Source organism: Prionailurus bengalensis, chromosome D4 (genome assembly GCF_016509475.1).
Source record: "Prionailurus bengalensis isolate Pbe53 chromosome D4, Fcat_Pben_1.1_paternal_pri, whole genome shotgun sequence".
Taxonomy (NCBI): domain Eukaryota; kingdom Metazoa; phylum Chordata; class Mammalia; order Carnivora; family Felidae; genus Prionailurus; species Prionailurus bengalensis.
In genome coordinates this window covers 56161962-56186859 of record NC_057359.1, presented here as the reverse complement: position 1 = coordinate 56186859, position 24898 = coordinate 56161962, and the positions used below count along the sequence as shown (strand labels likewise).

Here is a 24898-nt window from a genome sequence, read left to right as displayed (position 1 = left end):
TAGGATATGAAGTCACAATAAATGTTACTCACACCCTAACAACAACAGCCAACCTACAAAATCAGCTTTTAAATGCAGAGTGTCTGGCATTCAATCAAAAACAAGACACACAAAGAAGCAAAAAATGTAACCCATCATTAAGAGAGGAACCAGTCATCAGACCCAAACTGAGTGATGGCCAATATACTGAAAGTATCAGAAAGGTGGTGAACATGTGTTAGCAAATGAGGAATTTCAATAAAAGGCAGAAATATAAAGAGACAAAACAATAATGCTAGAAATGAAAAATGTTGTATCAGAAAAGAAAATCTTTGACAGTTCATAACCAGGCTACAGTGATAATCAGAAGACAATACTTAGCAGAGAAAACAATCAGAGAACCTGAGGTTAGGTCAAAAGAAATTAACCAAATTGAAACACAAAGGAAAAGAAAAAAGAAAAAAATGGAACAAAGCCTTAAGAAAGCTTTAGGAGTATCAAACAGCCTAATATGTGTATGATTAGAGTTTCAAAGGTAAGAGAGAAACAATGGGGCAGAAAAATTTAAAAGAGATAATGGCTTGCAAATTTTCCCAAAGTGATAAAAGACATCCACCCACAGATCCAAAAAGTTTAGCTAACTTCAAGCAGGATAAATACACAGAAAATCACACCAAGGCACATCATGGTCAGATTGTTAAAAACAAAGAGAAAATCTTGAAAGAAGGTGGGGAGCAGCAATGATTAAATGATGGCCAATTTCTCTACACTGTAAAGCATAGCTGACCAACTTTTGAAACAATTTAAATCTTTTTTTTTTTAATGTTTATTTATTTTTGAGAGAGAGAGCGCAAGCAGAGGAGGGGCAGAGAGAGAGAGAGACACAGAATCTGAAGCAGGTTCCAGGCTCTGAGCTGTCAGCACAGAGCCCGACATGGGGCTCAAACTCACGAACCGTGAGATCATGACCTGAGCAAAGTAGGACACTTAACTGACTGAGCCACCCAGGCGCCCCAACTTTTGAAACAATTTAAAATAAAATACCTTTCTCTATACCTCAGCAAGAAAAGGATGTCAATATGCTGGTAGAAATTAAACCAAGGGCAAAATGAACCTCCCTTAAAAATTAGCTAACTAGGGGCACCTGGGTGGCTCAGTCGGTTAAGCTTCTGACCAGCTCAGGTCATGATCTCACAGTTCAGGAGTTCGAGCCCCGAATCGGGCTCACAGCCCACTTCAGATCCTCTGTCTCCCTCTCTCTCTGCCCCTCCCCAGCTTACACATGCTCTCTCTCTCTCAAAAATAAAGATTGAAAAAAAAATTGTTTTTAATTTAAAAAAAGAAAAATAAATTAGCTAAGGGCACCTAGCTGGCTTAGTCAGTTGAGCACTGTGACTCTTGATCTCTAGGTTATGAGTTTGAGCCCCATATTGGGTACAGAAAGAGTTTAAAAATAAAATCTTTAAAAAACAAAGTTAGCTAAGTAAATGGTCATAAATAGGATACCCTGGCATTTCAAAGGAGAGAGTTTAGTTTCATTAAGTTATATCTTATTATACAGACTTCTTTTTTTCTAAATTAGAATCTCAGGGCATTTTCCCAGATAGTAAAAGAATAATTTTTGTTTGTTGAAACATTTTTAAAAGCCCTTTAAAAGTCGTTTCTGGAAAATAACTTTTTTCTTGGATGAAACAAGTGGAAAATGAGTTAAAAACTAAAGGGGATTTGGGGCGCCTGGGTGGCACAGTCGGTTAAGCGTCCAACTTCAGCCAGGTCACGATCTTGCGGTCTGTGAGTTCGAGCCCCGCGTCGGGCTCTGGGCTGATGGCTCAGAGCCTGGAGCCTGTTTCCGATTCTGTGTCTCCCTCTCTCTCTGCCCCTCGCCCGTTCATGCTCTGTCTCTCTCTGTCCCAAAAATAAATAAACGTTGAAAAAAAAAAAAAACTAAAGGGGATTAATATTGTAAAGCACCAGGCTCCAGGAAAGGCCTGATTTACACTGACCCAAGGGTTTGCAATTTACATATTCTAAGAACAGTATTTTTTAATTTTTTTTAACGTTTATTTATTTTTGAGAGACAGAGCTCAAGAGGGGGAGGGGCAGAGGAGAGAGGAAGGCACAGAAACTGAAGCAGACTCCAGGCTCTGAGCTGTCAGTACAGAGGCCGATGTGGGGTTTGAACCCATGAACTCTGAGATCATGACCTGAGCCAAAGTCAGACGCTTAACCGACTGAGCCACCCAGGCACCCCTAATGTTTATTTATTTTTGAGAGAAAGTGTGCAAGCAGGGGAGGGGCAGAGAGAGAGAGGAAGACAGAGGATCTGAAGCAGGCTGTGTGCACTGACAGCAGAGAGAGTGATGTGGGGCTCGAACTCCCAAATTGCAAGATCATGACCTGTGCTAAAATCGGGCACTTAACCAACTGAGCCACCCAGGCACCCCTATAAGAACAATAGTTTTAAAAGTCTTTGAGGATTGTTTATATCTCTTATTCTGTTATTTAGGGATATGTAATTATTAATGACAGTGGAAGAAGTTCAACCTCAGTTGAAAAAAACAAACTTGAAGGTAAGTTAAATACCAGTCATAAGACAGCATAGCAAAAAAATCTAGTCAACTCAAATATTTGAAAAGAAAAAAAAAAACTATTTAATATCCAGTCACAAGAGCAGATGCTACCTCCTGTCCACACCCCAAAATGCCCCTGGAAGAATTACACACACACATATACCCACTAACCCTAATGGGCCAGTCAGATAATACCTAACTTAGGGAGAATCAATCCACAGGCCTATAAGCTAGGCTGTGCCAATCAGATTCTCCCTTGGCCAAAAGACAGAAAAACTTCAGCTATATGATGCTAGCTGCTTAAACTGAAAGATCAAGTACCAAGCAACACCATATGGGGGGAGGGGGTGCATTTTTGGTCCTATGCACTCTATACAAGTAGGCAAGTAGGCCAAGAAAGCAAGTCTATTAACAGAAGAACAAAAATGGAGCACACCCGCAGAGAAAAGCAGTAAGGAAAGGCTATGTAGCCTTCTGAGAGATGGGAGCAGATGCCTTAGTTTCCTGGCTTTCTGATTTGTAAGGCCAAGCTGAACTTGATTTCCCACACTCAGCTACCTACAAGACTGCCTACTCCCATCTTTTTTTTTTTTTTTGCCTATTTCCTTTAATTTCTATTCCTTAAACTATATGCTATCTAAAAATAAGATTCTTTACTCTAAAAACTCAACGAAAGCAATGGAAATTCAGGTAGGAACTCAGCAGTTTAAAGCAGAAGAAGCTGAAGAGAGAAAGAGAAAATCTATTCTCAAATTTTATTCCAAATATTTTGCTTAATAAAATTTTGGTGAGGAATGCAAGGTGATGGAGGACTTTCTAAAAAACAAGTCTTTACTGATCAGGTAACTTCAAAATTAGAATCTTCTCTCTGGATTGTTTAGCTGAAACACATAATCTGGAGTCCATCTTATTTTCACTCTAGTCAAAAAGGGTTTCCTAAAGAGCCAAGATATGTAACTTGTCTTTTGAAATAAGGTAAGTTAAAATTTTTCTTTTTTGCTATTTTCTCCCCTAGGTCTTTCCTCTGTCATTTGCTGTCCTCTTTTGTCTTGAAAAAAGCTATCCAGAAGCAACTTCAGATCTGCCTCTCTACTATCATCCAAATACTACGAAAGAGCCACATAATAATCCTTAAATAATACAAAATAGGTTACCTGGCAGATCTGATGCCCCACCTGCTACACAGAATGCAAATTCCAGAGTCAGAATGACTTAACTCCAAAAGGATTTAACAAAACATATACAAGTGATGCATGTAAGGATAAACACAATAGTAATTCAAAATATTAAACACTTGTATAAAATATAATAGCAAGTTAGAACCCCAGTGACTGCTCCAGCACCCTGACTCAGCTGATACTAACAAGCAACCATTTGTAGATCAGAAGAGCATACCAACACATGTTGCCATGCCATCTGGCAAACCATTCTTACAATGACATGATTTTAAAAATGGAAAATCAGCTTTAAAAACCTATTTAAATTAACGGTGTTGTCTGGATATTTCTGTTGTTTAATTCTACTATATGAAAAGAGGGTCTAATTTTAACTTCTTAGGCATCTCTATTCCTCCCAAATGCATATAATAAAGCTTACTAATGTATTCAATTTTGGAAAGTCATATCTTAGAAAAGGATGACAAGGGCACCTGGGTGGCTCAGTCGGCTGGGTGTCCAACTTCAGCTCAGGTCTGATCTCACCATTCATGGGTTCTAGCCCCACATCAAGCTCTGTGCTAACAGCTCAGAGCCTGGAGCCCTCTTCAGATTCTGTGTCTCCCTCTCTCTCTAACCCTCCCCCACTCACATTCTGTATCTCTCTCAAAAATAAATAAACATTAAGAAAAAAAAATTTTTTTTAAATAACAAACTATTATGGAGCACCTGGGTGGCTCAGTCGGTTAAGCGTCTGACTTCAGCTCAGGTCATGATCTCATGGTTTTTGAGTTTGAGCCCCACGTCGGGCTCTGTGCTGATGGCTCAGAACCTGGGGCCTGCTTCAGATTCTGTGTCTCCCTTTCTCTCTGCCCCTCCCCTGCTCATGCTCTGTCTCTGTCTCTCAATCATAAATAAACGTAAAAAAAAATTTTTTTCAATGATAAACTATTAGTTTCTTTTTAATTAAAAAAAAATTTTTTTAATGTTTATTTGTTTTTGAGAGAGAGAGAGAGAGACAGAGCATGACAGCGGAAGGGCACAGAGAGAGGGAGACACAGAACTCAAAGCAGACTCCAGACTCCGTGCTGTCAGAACAAAGCCTGACGTGGGGCGCGAACCCACGAACTGCGAGATCATGACCTGCGCAGAAGTCAGACGCCCAACTGACTGAGTCACCCAGGCACCCCCATATTTAAAAATTTTTTTTAATGTTGATTTATTTTTAAGAGACCGAGCGAGCGTGCACACAAGCAGGGAAGGGGCAGAGAGGGAGGGAGACAGAATCCAAAGCAGGCTCCAGACACAGGGCTCAAACTCAAGAGCCGTGAGATCATGATCTGAGCCCAAGTCAGATGTGTAACTGACTGAGGCACCCAGGTGTCCCAGATGATAAACGATTAGTTTCAAATGCAAAACTGTAATTACTACTACTGACATTCCTGTAATTACTGATCCACTGATCATGGTTTATTTGTAGTAATTACTTCCTATTATTGTGGGGCAGGAAGGATGAGGGGATGGACACTAAACCAAACCATTATTAAGTATTAACTAAAGATTTAGAATTTTTCACATTTGAGATGGCAAAGAACTATGACCACGGGATAAGAAAGGGAATGGTAACTACTTCAAAATACTGCTGAAGAACAATAAAAATAGATAGGCTCCCTATCCATCCCTGGTAATTTTAAGTACAATAACCAGCGAGACTCTAAAGTTTAACTACCTACTTAAATACTTAAATACTAAATTACCTGAAATCCATTGGAATGTATATGCTACCCTATTGTACAACTTTTTCTCAAGCTGCCCATTTAAATAAATAAAAAGCGGCACTTACTTAAACAATGCTAAGTGATTTCAAATCCTCTAATCAAATCATAACTTAAACCATTATATCTAACAGTCCACTTACCATGAAAATCTGCACCCAACTTCTTAGAAGCCATTTAGAACCTGAAAAGCAAAGAAATATTTTTAGGCACATGATACTCTGAGGGATATAAACAAATTATAGGAATATTGAGACTATAGGGGCATCTGGGTGGCTCAGGGTTAAGGATCCGATTCTTTGATTTCGGCTCAGGTCATGATCTCACAATTTTGTGACAGAGATTTGCATGGGATTCTCTCCCTCTCTCTATCCCTTCCCCACTCACGCATGTGCTCTCTCTCTCTCTCAAAATAAACATGAAAAGAAAAGAAAAAAGAAAAAAGAAAAGAATATTGAGACTACAAAAAAAAACCAGAAGACTAAAAGGTTCCAGGACTGATACAGTCCTCAAATTTCTCAGCCCCAAAGTCTCAAAAAAGAAAGCAGAAAGGAAGAGATACTAGTTTTCTACAGAAAAGTTAACTATTTATAAAACTGCATGTTCTGAATATACTAAATATATGAGAAGAAAAGCATACTAACCTTTGACCAATTGATATGTGGACTACCAAAAGGAAAAAATTACAAAGCATATACCTTCTTGATACAAACTACAAATATGTCAGTAATAGATTAAAAAAAGCATTTTTCAGTTATGCAAATATAGACCTTTTGCTGGCAACTAACTCTAACAGTAATTTCTTAAGCAGGGAATGAATTACATACAATCTTCTGTACAGTTTAATTAGTATAAAATTTTTCTAAATAAAAGAAAAATATCAAAACCACACATCTAGCTTAATATTACCTTTGCATTTTCAACCCCTATATATGTAGGTATTAAGTCCTGTCTTACACAAATAATCTGAGCTCTTCAACCTAAAAGTTTATTGCCCTTGACATGATGTTTATACCTTTAACTTGCCTAAAACGTAAGCAGGAAAAAAATTAAGGTTAGCTATACGAATTTATGGTCTTTTGTCTATTAACCTGCATTACAATACACTGAAAAGCATCATACTGAAAATAATCCATTTTCACTGAAAGTAAAAAAAACAAAACAAAAACCAAGTGTATTACACCTGTCTTGTGAAAATTATTCAAAATAGAATTAAAATCTGCACAGGATTTATTATATTTGTTTACTTTGAAATTGACAAGGGGATTTTAAAATTTACACGGAAAGGCAAAGAAAATAGAATACCCAAAATGATTCTCAAAAAGAAAAAGTTGGAGAACTTATCACCTGACTTCAAAGCTTACTATTAAGCTACAGTAATTAAGATTGTGGAAATGGCATAAGGATATCATACATCCCAAAAAGAGTCCAGAAATACAGCCATACACATATAGCCAGTTGATTTTCAAAAAAAGGCACAAAAGCTTAAAGGGGAAAGGATCGTCTTCTCAACAAATGGTGCCAGACATTCATACGCAAAAAAATAAACCTTTATCCATACTTTGTATCATATATAAAAATTCAGGGAAATGGGAAGATAATGGCTCAGGGGTACAGGGTTTCTTTTTGGAGTGATGAAAATGTTCTAAGACTGATTGTGGTGGTGACTGGATTGTACACTTTTTTTTTTAATAGGGGGGTTTTTGTTTGTTTTTGAGAGAGAGAGAGAGAGAGAGAGAGAGAGAGAGAGCGCGCACATGCAAGGGGACGAGGGGCAGAGAGAGAGGACAGGATCTGAAGCGTGCTCTGCAGAGAGCCCAATGAGTGGCTTGAACTTCCTAAACCATGAGAACATGACCTGAGCTGGAATTCAGAAGCTTAAGCAACTGAGCCACCCAGGCGCCCCCAGACTGTATACTTTAAGTGGATGAACTGTGGGGCACCTGGGTGGCTCAGTCGATCGAGCATCAGACTCTTGATTTCGGCTCAGGTCATGATCCCAGGGTTGTGGGATTGAGACCCGTATCGGGCTCTGCATTGATTATGGAGACTGCTTAAGATTCTCTCTCTTCCTGCCCCTCTCCCCTGGTCTCTCTATAATTAAAAAAAATTTTTTTAATTAAAAAAAAATGCATGGTGCTCACTTCAGGAGCACATGTGCTTTAAAAAAAAAAAAAAAAGGGTGACTTATACACAGTATCTGATACACCACAACCACACAGACAAATCTCAAATGCATCATGGTATATGAAAGAAGCCAGGATCAAAAGGTAACATATTATATGATTCTACTTACAATGAACTATAGGAATAAAAAAAAATAGGGCTCCTGGGTGGCTCAGTCTGTTAAGCATCTGACTTCAACTCAGGTCATGATCTCACAGTTTGTGAGTTTGAGCCCTGCATTGGGCTCTGCGCTGACAGTTCAGAGCCTGCTTCAGATCCTCTGTGTCCTTCTTTCTCTGCGCCTCCCTTGTTTGCACTCTCTCTCAAAAATAAATAAACATTAAAAATAAATAAAATAGAGACTGCTTCTTTAAAAAACAAAAAAAGGAATAAAAAATAGTCAAGACTATAGGAATAAAAAAGTAATCTAACTACCAGGGACTATACAGGATAAAATGTATTATGTAAGGGGCACCTGGCTGGCTCATTCCGTACAGCATACAACTCTTGATCTTGGCCGAGGTTGCAAGTTTGAGCCCCGTGTTGGGTGTAGAGATTACTCGAAAATAAAATCTTTTTTTTTTTTTTTTATTTATTTTTTATTTTTTTTTTCAACGTTTATTTATTTTTGGGACAGAGAGAGACAGAGCATGAACGGGGGAGGGGCAGAGAGAGAGGGAGACACAGAATTGGAAACAGGCTCCAGGCTCCGAGCCATTAGCCCAGAGCCCGACGCGGGGCTCGAACTCACGGACCGCGAGATCGTGACCTGGCTGAAGTCGGACGCTTAACCGACTGCACCACCCAGGCGCCCCGAAAATAAAATCTTTTTAAAAATTAATAAAATTTAGAGGTGCCTGGGTGGCTCAGTCAGTTAAGCATCCGAATCTTGATGTCAGCTCAGGTCTTGTCTCAGGATTGTGAGTTCAAGCCCCATGCTGGGCTACACACTGGGCATGAAGTCTACTTAAAAAAACTAAGGGGTGCCTGGGTGGCTCTGTCGGTTAAGCACCCAACTTCAGCTCAGGTCATGATCTCATGGTTCACAAGTTCAAGCCCTGCGTTGGGCTCTGTGCTGACAGGAGCCTGGAGACTGCTTCAGATATTCTCTCTCTCTCTCTCTCTCTCTCTCTGCCCCTCCCCTGCTCACGCTCTGTCTCTCTCTCAAAAATATTTTTTTTTAAAAAAAGCATTTAAAAAAACTAACTAAAAAATAAAATTACAAGCACCTGAGTGACTCAGTCGGTTGAGCATCCGACTTCAGCTCAGGTCATGCATGATCTCATGGTTCGTGAGTTCAAACCCCACATCAGGCTCATTGCTGTCAGCACAGAGCCCACTTTGGATCCTCTGTCCCCCTCTCTCTCTGCCCCTCTCCAGTTCATGCTCTCTCTCAAAAATAAATATTGTATAAATAAGTAGTTTTTTAATTAAATTTTAGTAAAATTTTAAAATATTTTAACCAAAGTGGATCCTCTAGGTGGTAGAACTTGAAATAATTCATGACATTTCTCTATGGTTTCTGAACATTCTATTGCAAACAGGTATAAAATTCATAATTTCTGGGGCACCAGGCTGGCTCGGTTGGAAGAGTGTGTGACTCTGATCCTAAGACTGCCAATTCAAGCCCCATGTTGGGTGTAGAGATTACTTTAAAAATCTTTTTTTAAAAATTTGGGAACACCTGCATGGCTCAGTCAATTAAGCATTTGACTCTTGATTTTGGCTCAGATCATGATCTCATGGCTGGTGAGTTTGAGTCCCAAGTCGGGCTCTGCATTGACAGTGCAGAGGCTGCTTGGGATTCTCCCTCCCTCCCTCTCTCTCCTTGCCCTTCACCCACTCACTCTCTCAAAATAAATAAACTAAAAAAATTTTTGTCATACCTTCTTTAAAGTTTTACTTAAAATTTTCTGTTTTTTGGGGGCACCTGGGTTGGTCAGTTGCTAAAGCATCCGACTTCAGCTCACATCATCATCAACAGTTCTTGAGTTTGAGCGCCACATTGGGCTCTCTGCTGTCAGTGCAGAACCCAATGCCTCCCTCTCTCTCTGCCCCTGCCTTGCTTGTGTGTGCACACTCTCAAAAATAAATAGAAACATTAAAAAAAAGTTTCGGTTTTCCAGCACAAGGTGGGGATGAAGTATTCTGGTTGATATTCTAATTAGTGAAGATTTGAAATTATAAAGTACATGGATCATCAAAACATTTTACATACGCAGAAGACATTTCATTGGCGAACATGCTTTTACGGTCATCAAAATGTACATAAACCACAATACAGTGAGACTTCTTTAAAAAATTTTTTTAATGTTTATTTATTTTTGAGAGAGATGGAGACAGAATATGACTGGGTTAGAAGCAGAGAAGGAGACACAGAATCCAAAGCAGGCTCCAGGCTCCGAGCTGTCAGCACAGAGCTTGACGCAGGGCTTGAACTCACTAGCTACGAGATCATGACCCGAGCTGAAGTCGGATGCTCAACTGACTAAGCCACCCAGGAGCCCCAAGACTTCTAAACCCAATAAGCAAGAATGTGGGCAGCCTCAACCTTCACACACAGACATATATCAGAAATATGTTTTTTTAAGTGTCTGTAGAGAAAAGCAGTATTTAAGCATCCACCAAAGAAAGCTGTGAATATGCTCATAAACAGATACAGAAAATGAGTATTTTCATCTATATGTCCCTAATATTTATTAATATTGTGGGATATAAGCAGTTTCAAGAAGGAGCTGTTTTGAGATGTAAATGGCTTGGGAGAGGCTGCTTGGGCCTCTGATTCAAAAATAATTTTTATGGAGGGTCTGGATGGCTCAGTCGGTTAAGCAACTGACTTCGGCTCAGGTCATGTCTAGCCCCCTGACGGGCTCTGTGCTGACAGCTCAGAGCCTGGAACCTGCTTCAGATTCTGTGTCTCCCTCGCTCTCTGCCCCTCCCCCACACATGCTCTTTCTCTGTCTCTAAAAAATAAATATTAAAATAAAAAAATAAAAGATAATTTTTATTGGCAGTTACATGGCCCACAGCCGCTTGCACCCACTCTATTGTACACTTTTTTTCATTTAAAAAAATTTTTTTAATGTTTATTTATTTTTGAGACAGAGAGAGACAGAGCATGAACGGGGGAGGGTCAGAGAAAGGGAGACACAGAATCTGAAGCAGGCTCCAGGCTGTGAGCTATCAGCACAGAGCCTGACGTGGGGCTCAAACTCAGACTGTGAGATCACAACCTGAGCGGAAGTCGGATGCTTAACCGACTGAGCCACCCAGGCACCTCTACTGTACACTTTCAATCAACACTTTTTCAGACTAAAGGCCAAAACCTAAAAAGTTATTAATAATAAAATAAAATAAAAAATAATTTTGCAAGGCCCCTGGGTGGCCAGTCAGTGAAACATCTGGCTCTTGACTTCAGCACAGATCATCTTACAGTTCATGGATTCAATCAAGCCCCACATCAGGCTCTGCACTCACAGTGCAGAACCTATTGGGATTCTCTCCCCCCACCCCATGACCCTCCCCTGGTCATGTTTCTCAAAATAAACTTAAGTATTAATAATTACTATTATTATTTTGCAAACAGGGGGTGCCTGGGTGGCTCAGTCAGCTGAGCATACTACTCTTTTGATTTCGGCTCAGGCCATGAAAAAATGCTCAACATCACTCATCACCCGGGAAATACAAATCAAAACCACAATGAGATACCACCTCACACCTATCAGAAGGGCTAACATTAACAACTCAGGCAACAACAGATGTTGGCAAGGATGCAGAGAAACAGGATCTCTTTTGCATTGTTGGTGGGAATGCAAGCTGGTGCAGCCACTCTGGAAAACAGTATGGAGGTTCCTCGAAAAACTAAAAATAGACCTACTCTACAACTCAGCAATTGCACTACTAGGTATTTATCCAAGGGATACAGGGATGCTGTTTCAAAGGGGCACATGCACCCCAATGTTTATAGCAACACTATCAACAACAGCCAAACTATGGAAAGAGCCTAAATGTCCATCGATAGATGAATGGATAAAGATGATGTGGTGTATATATATACAATGGAGTATTACTTGGCAATCGAAAAGGATGAAATCTTGCCATTTGCCACTATGTAGATGGAACTAGAGCCTGTTATGCTAAGCAAAATTAGTCAGAGAAAGACAAATATCACATGACTTCACTCATATGAGGACTTTAAGATACAAAACAAATGAACATAAGGGAAGGGAAGCAAAAATAATATAAAAACAGGGAGGGGAACAAAACATAAGAGACTCTTAAATACAGAGAACAAACAGAGGGTTGCTGGAGGGGTTATGGAAGGGGGGATGGGTTAAATGGGTAAGGGGCTTAAAGGAATGTACTCCTGAAATCATTGTTGTACCATGTGCTAACATGGATGTAAATTATAAAAAATAAATAAATAGAAAGGAAAAAAAAAAAGGAGTCTCATGCTCTACTGACTGAGCCAGCTAGATGCCCCTAAATGGATTCTTAATAGCTTTTTTAAAGAAAAAAAACGCCCCTAAATGGGTTCTTAATAGCTTTTTTAAAGAAAAAAAAAGCTCCACCAAAACACAACCCACAAAATGGAAGGGGCTTGTATCTAGAATACATAAATAAGTCCACAACTCAATAATAAAAAGACAAATAATCCAACTAGAAAATAGGCAAAAGAATATGAATGGTCAATTATTCAAAGAAGATATACACACGAGATGATGTTCAACATCGTTATTCATTAGTCAGGGAAATGCAAATTAAAAACTCAGCTTCCTATTCTCCATTTAGAAAAAATTTTTTTAATGTTTATTTTTGAGAGAGAGGGAGAGACAGACAGAGGGTGTGCGGGCAAGGGGTAGAGACAGAGGGAGACACAGAATCCGAAGCAGCTCCAGGCTCCGAGCTGCCGGCACAAAGCCCGACGCAGGGCTCAAACCCACGAACTGCGAGATCATGACCTGAGCCGAAGTTGGAGACTCAACCAACTGAGCCACCCAGGCGCCCCTCCTAGTCCCCATTTTAAAGCATGCATATTACCTTCAACAAAGCAAAATCTCTACTAAAAAATAGTAAGTGAAAATTAAAATATAGTATCCCTTATTACTAAATAAAAGGAAATAAATTATTTAAAAATTTGCCTCACTAAAGGTGATAAAATGTAGATTTTCTAGGCGTTTTCTTTAATTTTTTTTTTCAACGTTTATTTATTTTTGGGACAGAGAGAGACAGAGCATGAACGGGGGAGGGGCAGAGAGAGAGGGAGACACAGAATCGGAAACAGGCTCCAGGCTCTGAGCCATCAGCCCAGAGCCCGACGCGGGGCTCGAACTCACGGACCGCGAGATCGTGACCTGGCTGAAGTCGGACGCCTAACTGACTGCGCCACCCAGGCGCCCCTAGGCGTTTTCTTTAAATAGTAAAACAATTCACTGAATGCAACTCCTACATTTTCCACAAACCTTAAGAAACAGGAAATTCATATCTGGTCATTTACATTAAAGATTTTTCTAATGTCTGATATGCAGTAAAACTTCACTGTCTCTCAAGAACCAAAAGGATTTTATTTAAAAAAAAAATTTTTTTTTCAACATTTATTTATTTTTGGGACAGAGAGAGACAGAGCATGAACAGGGGAGGGGCAGAGAGAGAAGGAGACACAGAATCGGAAACAGGCTCCAGGCTCTGAGCCATCAGCCCAGAGCCTGACGCGGGGCTCAAACTCCCGGACTGTGAGATCGTGACCTGGCTGAAGTCGGACGCTTAACCGACTACGCCACCCAGGCGCCCCACCAAAAGGATTTTAATAGCTATTTGGGTCAATATTTTTTTCCTGGAATATCTGAAACAAATCAAGTGAGACAGATAATTTATTGCTATTTATATTTCCTTATAAGCTTCCCATATTTTATTTAATTATAACTATTTCTTATAACATCTTCCTATAATCTAAATGTTTAATTATGGGGAAATGATTAAATAAATTATGGAAAAATTCAAAAGACAAGTGGTAATGCAATTAAGAATGTTTATTAGGGGTGCCTGGGTGGTTCAGTTGGTTAAGCATCCAACTTCAGCTCAGGTCATGATCTCATAGTTCGTAGGTTCGAGCCCCACATCGGGCTCTGTGCTGACAGCTCAGAGCCTGGAGTCTGCTTCAGATTTTGTGTCTCCCTCTCTCTCTGTCCCTCCCCAGCTCATGCTCTGTCTCTGTCTCTCAAAAATAAAGTAAAACAAAACAAATGCTTATTAAGAGCATATAATTGAAAATAAGTGTAAGTTTTAAACTGTTTTTACAAGCTGGACTGAATTACTTTAACTATGTAAAAAATGTATACAAAACAAGACTGAAAAAAATACATTTGCCCCCAATGTAAAATTATAAGTGCTCACAGGGGGAAAAAAAATCCTAAGTAATCATAAATTTCCATTAAAATAAATATAAGTGCTTATATTAAAGGAAAAGTATCAAGTAAATAAGAACAGCACACATTCTTAAATGACAAACTCTTACACTAATAAAATGTAGAACTCCCTGAAGCACCCAGGAACTTAACAGCAATGTTGTTGTTGTTTTAAGTTTATTTATTATTTGCAGGGGGGGGGGGGGGACAGAGAAAGGAGGAGAGAGACAATCCCAAGCAGGCTCTACACTCTGTGCTGAGCCCAAAGTGGGTCTCGATCCCAAGGGATCCTGACATGAGCCAAAATCAATAGTTGGACACTTAAACGACTGAGCCACCCAGGCACCCCAACAGCAATGTTCTATTTTTGCCAGTTTAGTGCCACTTCAGTTCAAATGCTATGGAAAGAAAACCTGGTAACTTAAAATTTAACTCACTAATTAGATATCCGAGAACAAAAAGAGATGCGGAAATAGGTAAAAGGAAGAGAACTGCATGCAGAAGAGGAGCTAGAGTGCAAGAAACAGAAGAGATGGGATAAGGAATGGAAAAAGGGAAAGGTGAGGAGTGTAGGGGTAGGAAACCAAGACAATACAAACATCCTGCCAAAGCACAGGCCCTTTCTTAAAGAAGACAAAGCCCAAGGGCAATTACAATGATGTTCTCATTTTCTTTCTTCCCTTTCTTAGAACATTAAATTCCTATTACGTGAAATTACATTCTATAGTTTCCTAATACACAACAGCAATTTAGTATCTCAGTAAGCTATCACAGTCACACATTATACTGCAACAAGAGATGCAATCAGTAATTTCCCAAGATGCAAATTAATCCAGAAAATTCTCCCAACTTACAGAAAAAGAAGCTTCTGGAAATCATCAGATTTCAAGTCTAAAAACAAAGTTAACACCTATACAACTAGCATTCACACTAATATGTATAAGACAAAAATCACACTTGTAGAAGCCATTAATATGTCAATTCTAGGCTATACTATATTCATCAGAAAAAAGCTTTTTCACAGATCTCAAGAGATATTTTGGAGCCTCAGTTCCAACAGTAAAATAGTAAATAAAGGTAGTAGATTGAATAATACGCCAACCCTAAACATACCATAAATCTATCACGTAGAATAAATTAAGCAAAAATATTTGTTTCCATATTAAATATTTAGTACTCATGGGGCGCCTGGGTGGCTCAGTCGGTTGGGCATCCGACTTCAGCTCAGGTCATGATTACAGTCTGTGTGTCCGAGCCCCGCATCAGGCTCTGTGCTGACCACTTAGAGCCTGGAGCCTGTTCCTTAGTATGTTTCTTCCTCTCTGCCCCTCCCCACTTGTGCTCTGTCTCTCAAAAATAAATAAACGTTAAAAAAAAATTAAATATTCAGTACTCAGGATAAGTGATATCATCATTTACTATACACAGTAACTTTTAAAAGAGGTCTCTATGGCAAAACGAAAAGCTAGCAACCATGTTAATACCACCTCCCCCTTTTTAATGTCAGTGATCCATGAAACCCAAAAGTCTGGAAACCATTTTATGTAAAATAACAACCTCAAATGAGTATGGTTATTAAAAAAACAAAAAACATATCTTTGCATAATGCTTGAGACTGAGAAAGAGCTCAACAAAGGTTGGTAAAAATATAACTTAGAAGAGAGTAAACCACTTGTCAAGTACTCTACCTACCAGTAAACTGGTGTACCTATACACAATAATGTAGATTTTTATTTGAATATTAATATTAGACTCTTATTCTGGGGTGCCTGGGTGGCTCAGTTGGTTAAACATCCCACTTCAGCTCAGGTCATGATCTCATGTTTAGTGGGTTTGAGCCCTGCATCGGGCTCTATGCTGACAGCTCAGAGCCTGGAGCCTGCTTCAGATTCTGTGTCTCCCCCTCTCTCTCTGCCCCTTCCCCACTTGCACTCTGTCTCTGTCTCTTAAAGATGAATAGATGTTAAAAATAAAAAATAAAAAATAAAAAAATATTAGACTCTTATTCTGATGAAGAACATGGCCATGAACACTGAACAGAATTTTTATGAGACCCTACTTTCAGTTTCTTCAAGTCTGAGAATTAGCCAGAGGCATTATTTTCAGGGTCTATCACTGTCCACAAGCTCTGTGTTTGCAAAACTAATCCCCTTACCTCAGCCTATTTGGCTTAAGATGGAAGACCAACAATAGAGGTCAACAGTACACAGATTCATACTGAGGAGCATTTCAATAACACCAGTAAGTTTTTCTTTTTGCATTAATTTCTACTTTCAATTCAGCTGGAATAGTGCTTGTTCAGTCAGATTTGTCCTGAGAACCACTGTTTTACAGAGAGTGAAAATGGAAAACCTAAATTTGAATCACTAACCTGCAGAAACAAAATCTAATAGGCCCTGCCATTTTAGAAAACAGGAGCATATGTTTGTGTGAATACAGAAACAAATATGGTGGTTCTATTTGGATGATGGGTTTACAACATGGGGCTCTTGGTTTTCTCTTTTGTGCTATTTGCTTTCCAGGTTTTCTATATGGAGCACATATCTCTTGATGGACATACCTTGTAACTAGGAAAAAAAACCTAGGACTCACAAACATATGGCCAACTAATCTTTGACAAAGCAGGAAAGAATATCCAATGGAATAAAGTCAGTCTCTTCAGCAAGTAGTGCTGGGAAAACTGGTCAGCGACATGCAGAAAAATGAACCTGAACCACTGTCTTACACCACACACAAAAAATAAACTCAAAATGGATGAAAGACCTAAACATAAGACAGGAAGCCATCAAAATCCTTGAGGAGAAAGCAGGCAAAAACCTCTTTGATCTTGGCTGCAGCAACTTCTTACTCAACACGTCTCCGGAGGCAAGGGAAACGAAAGCAAAAATGAACTATTGGAACCTCATCAAAATAAAAAGTTTCTGCACAGCGAAGGAAACAATCAGCAAAACTAAAAGGCAACTGACAAAATGGGAGAAGATATTTGCAAATGATATATCAGATAAAGGATTAGTATCCAAAATCTATAAAGAACTGATCAAATACAACACCCAAGAAACAAACAATCCAGTGAAGAAACGGGCCAAAAACATGAATAGACACTTTTCCAAAGAAGACATCCAGATGGCCAAATGACACATGAAAAAATGCTCATCACCACTCATCACCCGGGAAATACAAATCAAAACCACAATGAGATACCACCTCACACCTGTCAGAAAGGCTAACATTAACAACTCAGGCAACAACATACGTTGGCGAGGATGCAGAGAAAAAGGATCTCTTTTGCACTGCTGATGGGAATGCAAACGGGTGCAGCCACTCTGCACAACAGTATGCAGGTTCCTCAAAAAATTAAAAATAGAACTACCCTACAACTCAGCAATTGCACTACTACGTATTTATCCAAGGGATACAGGGATGCTGTTCCGAAGGGGCACATGCACCCCAATGTTTATAGCAGCACTATCAATAATAGCCAAAATATGGAAAGAGCCCAAATGTCCATCAATGGATGAATGGATAAAGAAGATGTGGTGTGTGTGTGTGTGTGTGTGTGTGTGTGTGTATATATATATATATATATATATATATATAAAGGAGTATTACTTGGCAATCGAAAAGGATGAAATCTTGCCATTTGCAACTACATGGATGGAACTAGAGGGTATTATGCTAAGCGAAATTAGAGAAAGACAAATATCACATGACATCACTCATATGAGGACTTTAAGAGACAAAACAGATGAACATAAGGGAAGGGAAGCAAAAATAATATAAAAACAGGGAGGGGGACAAAGCATAAGAGATTCTTAAATTTGGAGAACAAACAGAGGGTTACTGGAGGGGTGTGGGAGGGGGGATGGGCTAAATGGGTAAGGCACATTAAGGAATCTACTCCTGAAATCACTGTTGCACTATATGCTAACTTGGATGTAAATTTAAAAAATAAATATAAATACATACACACACACACACACACACACACACACACACACCTAGGAAGCAACCGAGGGAAAGAATACCCCAGACACCTATAAGGGGACTAAACAGAAACAACACAGTATGCAATCAATGAAAGACTGACCTCAAAGAGAGGAAATACAATAAAAAAAAGAATAAATCGGTAGTTTCTAAGACCACGTAAATGGTCACGGACGTATAACAGGTGTTTCAGTTTATTGATAATAAAGGATGTAATCCATGATGAAGAGCTAACTTACGAATTGCTCCAAATAACACTGCATCATCACTCATAAAACAAAAACTACAGGGGGGCACCTGGGTGGCTCAGTTGGTTAAGCATCCAATTCTTGATCCTGGCTCAGGTCATGATCTCGTGGTTCATGAGACTGAGCCCCACCTTCTGGCTCTTCACTGACAGTGCAAAACCTGCTTGGGACTCTCTCTCTCCCATTCTCTGCCCCTCCCCAACTCATGAGCACAGGCTGTCTCTCAAAATAAATAAACATTTTAAAAAAACAAGAAACACAAAACTACACAACAGAAGAACTAGGTAGAAATACATAATTAATAAGATAGATATAACTTATATCAAAAGCACCCTGAAAGCAGAATATACCTACAGTACCCACAGAACACTTTACAAAAACCTAAGTAAATATTAAGCCACAAAGAAAATTCTAATAAATATCCAAAATCAGAAATAGCACAACTGGGGCACGTGGGTGGCTCAGCCGGTTGAGCGTCCGACTTTGGCTCAGGTCATAATCTCACAGTTCATGAGTATGACCTCTGCATCAGGCTCTCTGCTGTCAGAAAAGAGCCTGCTTCAGATCCTCTGTCCCCTCCTCTCTCTGCACCACCCCCACTTGCTCTCTCTCAAAATTAAATAAACATTAAAAAAAAAATAGGGTGCCAGGGTGGCTCAGTTGGTTAAGCATCTGACTCTTACTTTCATCTCAGGTCATGATCTTGCATTTTATGAGTTCGAGCCCCGCATCAAGTTCCACACTGACAGTACAGAGCCTGCTTAGGAGTCTTTCTCTCTCTCTGTCCCTCCCCTGTTCATGCTCTCTTTCTCAAAAACAATAAAAAAAATTTTTTAATGAAATAGCACAGCCAACAGTCAAAACACAAAAAGATTAGAAATTACATCAGAACACAAAAAAAAATCCTACTACCTAAAGCTAAACTGTCTCTTGATCAAAGAGGAAACCAAAAATAAAACTGCAGAAAACAATGACAATGAAAATACTGCATTTAAGAACCTACAACATGCAGCTAAAGCAGTAATCGGGAAAATTCACTGCCCACTCAAGTACTAAGAAGAAAATTCACAGCATAATGACTTAAGATATAAAAAACCACCTGAGGAAAACACAAGAATGGAAACAGGGACATAAGCACAAAACAATCCATTAGAAATCAGAAAAACCAACTAACAAAATAACCCAAGAACTGTAATTTGGAAAATAAACCATTCAACTAACTTAATTTTAAAAGGAAGGGGTAGGGGGGGCACACCCGGGTGGCTCAGGTCATGACCTCACTGCTTGTAGAGTTTGAGCCCCGAATTGAACTGTGCTGACAGCTCGGAGCCTGGAGCCTGCTTCAGATTCTACCTCTGTCTCTCTGCCCCTCCCCTGCCCGTGCGCTCGCTCGCTCTCTCTCGCTCTCTCAAATATAAAATATAAAACAAAAAAACAAAACAAATATATATATATATGTAAATAAAAGAAGAGAGAGGGGTGCCTGGGTGACTCAGTTAAGCGTCGGACTATGGTTCAGGTCATGATCTCACAGTTCATGGGCTCAAGCCCCGCGTTGTGCTCTGTGCTGACAGCTCGGAGCCTGAAGCCTGCTTCAGATTCTGTCTCCCTCTCTCTCTGCCCCTCCCCTTCTCGCACTCTGTGAGTCTCTCTCAAAAAGTAAAATAAAAGAACATTTTTTTAAAAAAGGAGAGAAATAGTGTACACAACAGAGGAAATTAAAATAATCTGAAGACACTGCTTTGTTCATCTCTTTGCAAATACAAGTGACAACCTGGATAAAATGATCTTCTAGGAAAGTACTATTTATCAATACTAACTATACACGAGGCAGAAATCTTAACCAGACCACTAACCACAGGGAAAACAGAAAAAGCTGTCAAAGAGGTCTTGCAATCCAAAAGAAACCTAACTGCAATGACACTTTAATGGTTTCAAAACACAGGAAAAGACGTTTCTAATTTTTTTTTGCAAAGCAAGCATAATATTGATGATATCAAAGAAAAAACTACAAAAAAAAAATCTCACGTATGCATGGAGATAAAAAATCCTCAAAATAAAAATGCAAACCAAATTTAGTAATAGATTATAGGAATACATCACATCCAAGTGGGACTTGGCCCACACATTCAGGATACTTCAATACTAGGAATCTGTTGATATACTTCACCATTCATTAATAGATCTAAGAAGAAAAATCATATAGTCATCTCCTTAACATGAGATTGAAAACAACAACAAAAACAGAGGGCACCTGGGTGGCTCAGTGGTTAAGCATCTGACTTTGGCTCAGGTCATGATCTCAAAGTTTGTGTTTTTGAGCCCTACACAGGGCTCTGCCTGACAATACCAAGCTTGTTTTGGATCCTGTCTCCCTCCCTCCCTCCCTCTCTCTCTCTCAAAAATAAACATTAAAAAAAAAAAAAAAAAAACAGGGGCATCTGGGTGGCTCAACTGGTTAAGTGTCTGTCCATATCTTGGTTGCTGGGGTCAAGACCTGCATCGGGCTCTGGATGACAGTGTGGAGCCTGCTTGGGATTCTCTCTCTCCCTCTCTGTTCCTCCTGCATGTGCGTGCACTCTCTCTCTCTCACTCTCTCTCTCTCAAAACAACAAAACCATCTCTCTCAATACCAAAGCCAGAGAATGTTGACTAATGGGGAAATAAAGGATTCCCATAAAAACAAGATGTCCACTATTATTGTAATTTGTTTACATTATTATTTAACACTGGATGAAAGAAGTTAAAAGGTATAAAAAGTTAGAAAAAAGGGGCACCTGACTGGCTCAGTCTGTTGAGCGTGCAGCTCTTGATCTCGGGGTCTTGAGTTCAAGCCCCATGTTAGGTCTAGAGATTGCATAAACTTAAAAAGTAACTTAGAAAAATGGCTTTCCAAGGGAAACCCCAAAACTGAAAAACTATTACAAATAAAAGGGAATACAATGTTTCTAGATACAAAATTAATATAGGCATACTTTGCCTTACTGTGCTTTGCTTTACTGCACTGCACACTGTCTTTTACATACTGAAATTTCAAGACTTCAGTGGAAGAAGTAAGTGCAGATGTGGTGGAAATAGCAAGGGAACTAGAATTAGAGTGGGGTCTGAAGATGTGACTGAATTGCTATAAGCTCAGGATAAAATTTTAATGGATGAAGAGTTGCTCCGTATGGATGAGCAAAGAAAGTGCTTTCTTGAAATGGAATCTACTCCTGATGGAGATGCTAAGAAAACTATTGAAATGACAGGAAAGGATTTAAACTTTTTTTTTTTTTTAAAGAGTGCATGAGCCAGGGAGAGGGGCAGAGAGAGAGAGAGAGAAGGGGGGGGGGGCGGAGAGGGAGAGAGAATCTCAAACAGGCTCCACACTCAGTGCAGAGCTCAATGTAGGGTTTGAGCCCACGACCTTCAGACCGAAATCAAGAGTCAGACCTTTAACCAACTGAGCAACCCAGGCGCCCCTGACAGCAAAGGATTTAGAAATTACATAGAGTGATTTGATAAAGCAGTGGCAGAGTCTGGGAGGACCGACTCCAATTTTGAAAGTTCTGCTATGGGTAAAACGCTATCAAACAGCCATCTCATGCTAAGGAGTAATTGTTCATGAAAGAAAAGGTCAATGGGGGGTGGGGGGTGCCTGGGTGGCTCAATTGGTTGTGTTCAACTCTTGATTTCGGCTCAGGTCATGATCTCATGGTCCCTGAGATCCAGCCCCACTTTGGGCTCTGCACTGACAAAGCAGAGCCTGCTTGGGATTCTCTCTTTCCCTCTCTCGCTCTTTCTCTGCCCTCCCCAGCTTGTGCATGCGCACTCATGCTCTTTCAAAATAAACTTTAAAAAGAAAAAAAAAAGAAAAAGTCAATCATTGCAGCAAACTTTACTTTTCTCTTATTTTAAGAACTTGCCACAGCTACCCCAACCTTCAGAAACCAACACTCTTATCAGTCAGCAGCCATCAACACCAAGGCAAGACTCTATACCAGCAAAAAGATTACAAATCGCTGAAAGCTCAGATGATGGGTAACATTTTTTAGTAATGAAGTACTTTTTAATTAAAGTATGTACATTGTTTTTTCATTTTTTAGGTTTTTTATTTATTTTGAGAGAGTGCACACACAAGCAGGAAAGAAACAGAAGGAGAGAGAAAATCCCAAGCAAGCTCTATGCTGTCAAAACAATGAGATTATGACCTAAGCCAAAATCAAGAGTCAGACACTTAACCAACTAAGCCACCCAGGTGCCCCTGCTACATTGTTTTTTTGCTTTTAATGTTTATTTTTGAGAGTGAGACAGAGTGTGAGCAGGGGAGGGGGGGAGAAAGAGAGAATCTGAAGCAGGCTCCAGGCTCTGAGCGGTCTGCACAGAGCCCAAAGCAGGGCTCGAACTCACAGACTGCGAGTTCATGACCTGAGCCAAAGTCAAACGCCCAATTGAGCCACCCAGCTGTTCTTGTACATTGTTTTTTTAGACACAATGCTATTGCACACTTAATAGACTACAGTACGGTACAAACATAACATTCATGTGCACTGGGAAACCAAAAGGTTCATCTGACTTGCTTCATTGTTCACTTTATTTGGTGGTCTGAAACCAAAGCCAAAGTATCTCCAAGGTATATTCTAAAACAAATGCCCTTCATATACACAATAACTAGATAAAATATAATTGAAACATGCAATGTGCCACAGAGGTAAGAAGCAAGAATAAACTTAAGATACAAAGGAAGAAACTAAAGCTCTACTGAGCAACAGAAAAGAGGACTTATGTAATTGGAAAAGCATATACTAAATCTTGGATAGGACACATTACATTATTAAGATTGATTCTCCTTAAGCTACTCTATAAATGTGTCATGATAAAAGTGAAAACTAGAGTCTTCTGTTTTATGAACTAGAAAAGCTGATTCTAACTTTCATATGGAAATAATATAAGTAACAGCAGCCAAGAAAACTGTGAAGAAAATAATGGAGACTAGACAGTCAGATATTAAAATATTTATTGTAAGATTTAACACTTACAGCTGTGCCATACTGGCACATAAAGAGATCAGTGGAACAGAACAGAAATCCCTAAAAATACCCAAATTTGGAAATGTGGTATATAATAAAGCTGCCATTTAAAATTTTGTGAAATGATGGGGGCGCCAGCCAGCTCAGTCAGTAGAATGTCCAACTCTTGATCCCAAGGGGTCATGAGTTCAAGCCCTATGTTGGGTATACAAATTACTTAAAAATAAAATCTTGGGAGGCGCCTGGGTGGCTCAGTCAGTTAAGTGTCCAACTTTGGCTCAGGTCATGATCTCATAGTTTGCAGGTTCAAACCCTGCATCAGGCTTTCTGCTTGAGTGTGGAGCCTGCTTGGGATTCTCTCTCTCTCTCTCTCTCTCTCTCTCTCTCTCTCTCTCTGCCCCTCCCCTGTTCTCTCTCTCTCTCTCAAAAATAAATAAACCTTAAAATAAAATCTTAAAAAATAGAAAGTGAGGAAAGTGACAAAAGGAAGGAAGGAAGGAAGGAAGGAAGGAAGGAAGGAAACTTGTGATGTAACAACAGGGTAGCTACTTAGAAAAAGGTTAGAGGCTCACCTCATACTCCATCCCCAAACAGATTCCAGATCAAAAGTGTAGTAACATTATGCAACTACCCAAATATATCAATCCTATTTTCATTCTACATAGAAAGGTACAGAGCAAAAATAACTTTCTGAGACTCAAAATTCAACAAAAGGCTTACCTTATTTAAAAAAAAAAATTAGAAAATGAAGGTTATTTTTTTGTTTATTTTTTTATTCAGTAATCTCAACATCCAACATGGGGTTCAAACTCATGACTCTGAGATCAAGAGTCTCATGCTCTTCCAACTGAGCCAGCCAGGCACCCCAGAAAATGAAGGTTATTTTAAAGACAGGTTGCTGTAATGTACAAGTTTTCTAATTATTTGAAAATGATGCTTTACCAATTATTAATCATATGGTATACTTGAGGCTATAAGAGCACCTAGTGACACAAAGCTCATTTTTTTTTTTTTTTGGTAAGTTTATTTTGAGAGAAAGAGCAAGCATGTGTATGTCCAAGTACAGAAAAGGCAGAGAGAGAGGGGGAGAGAGAGAATCCCAAGCAGGCTCCACACTGACAGTGCAGATGCAGGGTTCAAACTCATGAATTCTGAGATCATGACCTGAGCCAAAATCAAGAGTCAGTCACTTAACTAAACGAGCCATCCAGGCTCCCCACAAAATTCATTTCACATAGTTTAATACAAACTGGTTATAGCTGAGTATCAACTTGCTAAAATTTAAAAAGCAATTAGCAGTACATAAAAATATAGTATTTGTCAAGGTAAATTACTGACCCAATCTGTTTTCATGAGAACTGCAGTTAAGAATTCTAGCTAATTCTTGGGGGCCTGGGTGGCTCAGCTGGTTAAGTGTCCGACTCCTGATTTTGGCTCAGGTCATGATCTCAGGGTTCATGAGATCAAGCCCTGCATTGGGCTTTGCACTGACAACACGGAGCCTGCTTGGGATTCTCTCTCTCTCCCTCCCTCTCTCTCTGCTCCTGCCCTCCTCACACTCTCTCTCTCAAAATAAAAAAATTAAAAAGATTCCCTCTCTCCCTCTGCT

General features: G+C 39.5%; 1 protein-coding gene across 3 annotated transcripts in view; it reads right to left on the bottom strand.

Moving 5' to 3' along the window:
* UBAP1 (ubiquitin associated protein 1) overlaps positions 1–24898 on the bottom strand; it is a 61389-nt gene that overhangs the window by 22156 nt on the left and 14335 nt on the right. For all 3 annotated transcript variants that reach the window (XM_043566245.1, XM_043566246.1, XM_043566247.1), the window contains one exon: positions 5622–5662. In XM_043566245.1, coding sequence (XP_043422180.1) covers positions 5622–5655 — 34 coding nt within the window. In that variant the 5' untranslated portion in view covers positions 5656–5662. The remainder of the gene's footprint in view (positions 1–5621; positions 5663–24898) is intronic.